This window comes from Buceros rhinoceros, unplaced genomic scaffold, assembly GCF_000710305.1.
Source record: "Buceros rhinoceros silvestris isolate BGI_N320 unplaced genomic scaffold, ASM71030v1 scaffold39310, whole genome shotgun sequence".
Lineage (NCBI taxonomy): Eukaryota > Metazoa > Chordata > Aves > Bucerotiformes > Bucerotidae > Buceros > Buceros rhinoceros.
In genome coordinates this window covers 9,610-11,908 of record NW_010389743.1, presented here as the reverse complement: position 1 = coordinate 11,908, position 2,299 = coordinate 9,610, and the positions used below count along the sequence as shown (strand labels likewise).

The 2,299-nt window shown below is 43.2% G+C and overlaps 1 protein-coding gene across 1 annotated transcript in view; it reads left to right on the top strand.

The window, feature by feature from the left end:
- The first annotated feature begins 202 nt into the window (after positions 1 to 202).
- The window catches only part of MARCO (macrophage receptor with collagenous structure), an 8,154-nt gene continuing 6,057 nt past the window's right edge, over positions 203 to 2,299 (top strand). The window contains exons 1-3 of the mRNA XM_010135231.1: positions 203 to 317; positions 1,386 to 1,487; positions 1,872 to 2,075. Coding sequence (XP_010133533.1) covers positions 203 to 317; positions 1,386 to 1,487; positions 1,872 to 2,075 — 421 coding nt within the window. The remainder of the gene's footprint in view (positions 318 to 1,385; positions 1,488 to 1,871; positions 2,076 to 2,299) is intronic.

Genomic DNA, 2,299 nt, shown 5'->3' with positions numbered 1-2,299 from the left:
GCAGCAGAACATCTTAGCTGTGGGATTTTTTTGAGGAACTATTTGAATTACCACATCAGAGTTCTCACAAGCCTATAAAACCTGAACAGATAGGAAAAGCATACCAGAAAGCATATCAAGTCAGAAGGCAGATAGGAAGTCCCTTCAGTCCCTTATTGTCCATAAGCTGATAAAGCTTTAGATAAACCACGAGAAATTTGTCATGAAAATTAAAGACAGCCTCTGGGAAGAAGGAAATTTGAGTAATACGAGCCCTTCCAGTGTTTCAGACAAGATTGGGTTTGCCTCAGCTGCTACCACAACCTTTCAGATAAGTGGTAAGGTTTTTTTTTATTAAATGGATTAATATGGATTTTATCTGGTCTATGAAGAAAGGAGCACATAAAATTGAAATATTGTATTTATACTGCATACTAAATGCTTTTTACAGTGATTTTGCTAGTAAATTAACTGTCATTTAAAAAGAGAAGTATGTGAAAATGTCCTTTCTAGCCAAAAACTGATGCTGAACATCAGAAAAAAATTGGTTATTTTCCTGTTTTAGAAAATGCCTAATTTCACTGAGTGAAACTTTCGTGTCTTAATAGTTAAAATACCAAAATCACCAGATCCAATAAAAAAAAGAGTAAGTTCATGAATTTTCAGCGAAATATAAATCCTTTATTGCTGACTACACCATTCTATTGTAAAACTAATTTAATTATTGTACTCCTTTAAAACTAAGACTTTAAACTCCTGATTACAATACTTTGAAAAAACTCAATTAAGCATAACTCACTGAATGTTATTAGTGAGCTAGTTATTAATGCCTCTGAAATACTTTTTTGTCCCTAAAGCCCAAAATTTGACAAAGCAGTTTATTTCTTTTACACTTGCTGGTGACAACTTGTTTTAAATGTTAGGACTTGTTTTAATTTGTTTTGCAGTTCAGTTTATTATTGATTTTTCACCTGTTTCGATGCATACATGCATCACTGCTGAAATTGTGTGTATGCAGCGCTCTGGATGGGGAGGGCATGTGCTTTGAGCATCCCTCTTTGAACAGCAGCCTGGGACAGCTTGAAGTTACGGAAATGGGGAGTTTAATGATGAAGAAAGGGGACAACTATCACATTCATAACTGTTATGGGCTGGGTTAGGTCTTGATAGAAGTGAGCTAGTTAAATTTGCTAAGGAAAAGGTGTCCAAGTGAAGAGCAGCGCTGTGCACTGGGAGAGAGGAAGGCAGCCTGCCCTGCCTGCAGGACCCAGCAGTCTTGCAGAGGGACCGTTGCTGGAAAAGCACTGCTAACTTCTTATGGCCAAGCCTGAACTGGCTGCAAGTGAGCAGAGTTTGTAGCAGGAGAGATGTGAGCGGCTGTTTACCCTACTTCTTTTGGTTTTTAGAGCCTCGAAGCCGAAGAAAGCCATCCGCATGCTGTGCTCGGGCAGCCCTCAGCGCCTACCTGCTGCTGCTGACAGTCGGCCAGGGGCTGCTGATGTACAAAGGTAACGCTGCAACCCTACTGCGGGCTTGACATCACAAGACAGCTTTGCTGGGTGCTCTCAGGGGGCACAGGCGAGCGGGAATGAGCATGCAGATAGGAAACCTCTGAGGGAGTACAGACGCTTCTCCACACACCACAAGTCAAAGCAGCCGCTGCAGGAAACCATTCCCCCACCTGGTATAAGTGCTTTGCATTTGCAAAAGCACTCCCAGCTTCATGGCTGCAACAAGGGCTAGCACCTGAAAACCACCTCCTCAGGTCAAGCAGTGGTGGTGTTTAACCCTGGGTGTCCTCCACGGGTGCTGAGGAGCTGCTCTGCCAAGCAGGCATTTCGCAGCTGGATTGGGCAGGGAATATTCACGGCATGGGCCTTTTGTTTCCTCAGTGTTTATGATGCAAAAAGAGATACTGAAACTTCAAGAACAAAATATCAGCTATACGGAAAAGGTCCTGGAAAGCTCCTTTACCAGCCAACTGCGCACGGGACCTTTAGATAACTGGAGGAGAAGCTTAGAACAGGAAATCACCGTAATGAAAGTCAGCAATGCAAACATGATGACAATGATGAAGAACATCACCCTGATCACAGGTATGGCTTCATTTCTCCATGTTGGCTGTAGAGTGGGAAGAACTGTTTCCTCTACTCCACTGGCAAAGCTGGGCTAAAAACTTAGTTCAGATGAACAAATAACTAGGGCTAGATTTTGTCTTCTTGTTGATCAGTCCCAGGGTTGGACTTTGGCTCCAGACACCCTGGCTGGGGAGCTGGACACACCTGGAGAAGCGCTGTGCAACAACCCCACACCCCCCCAC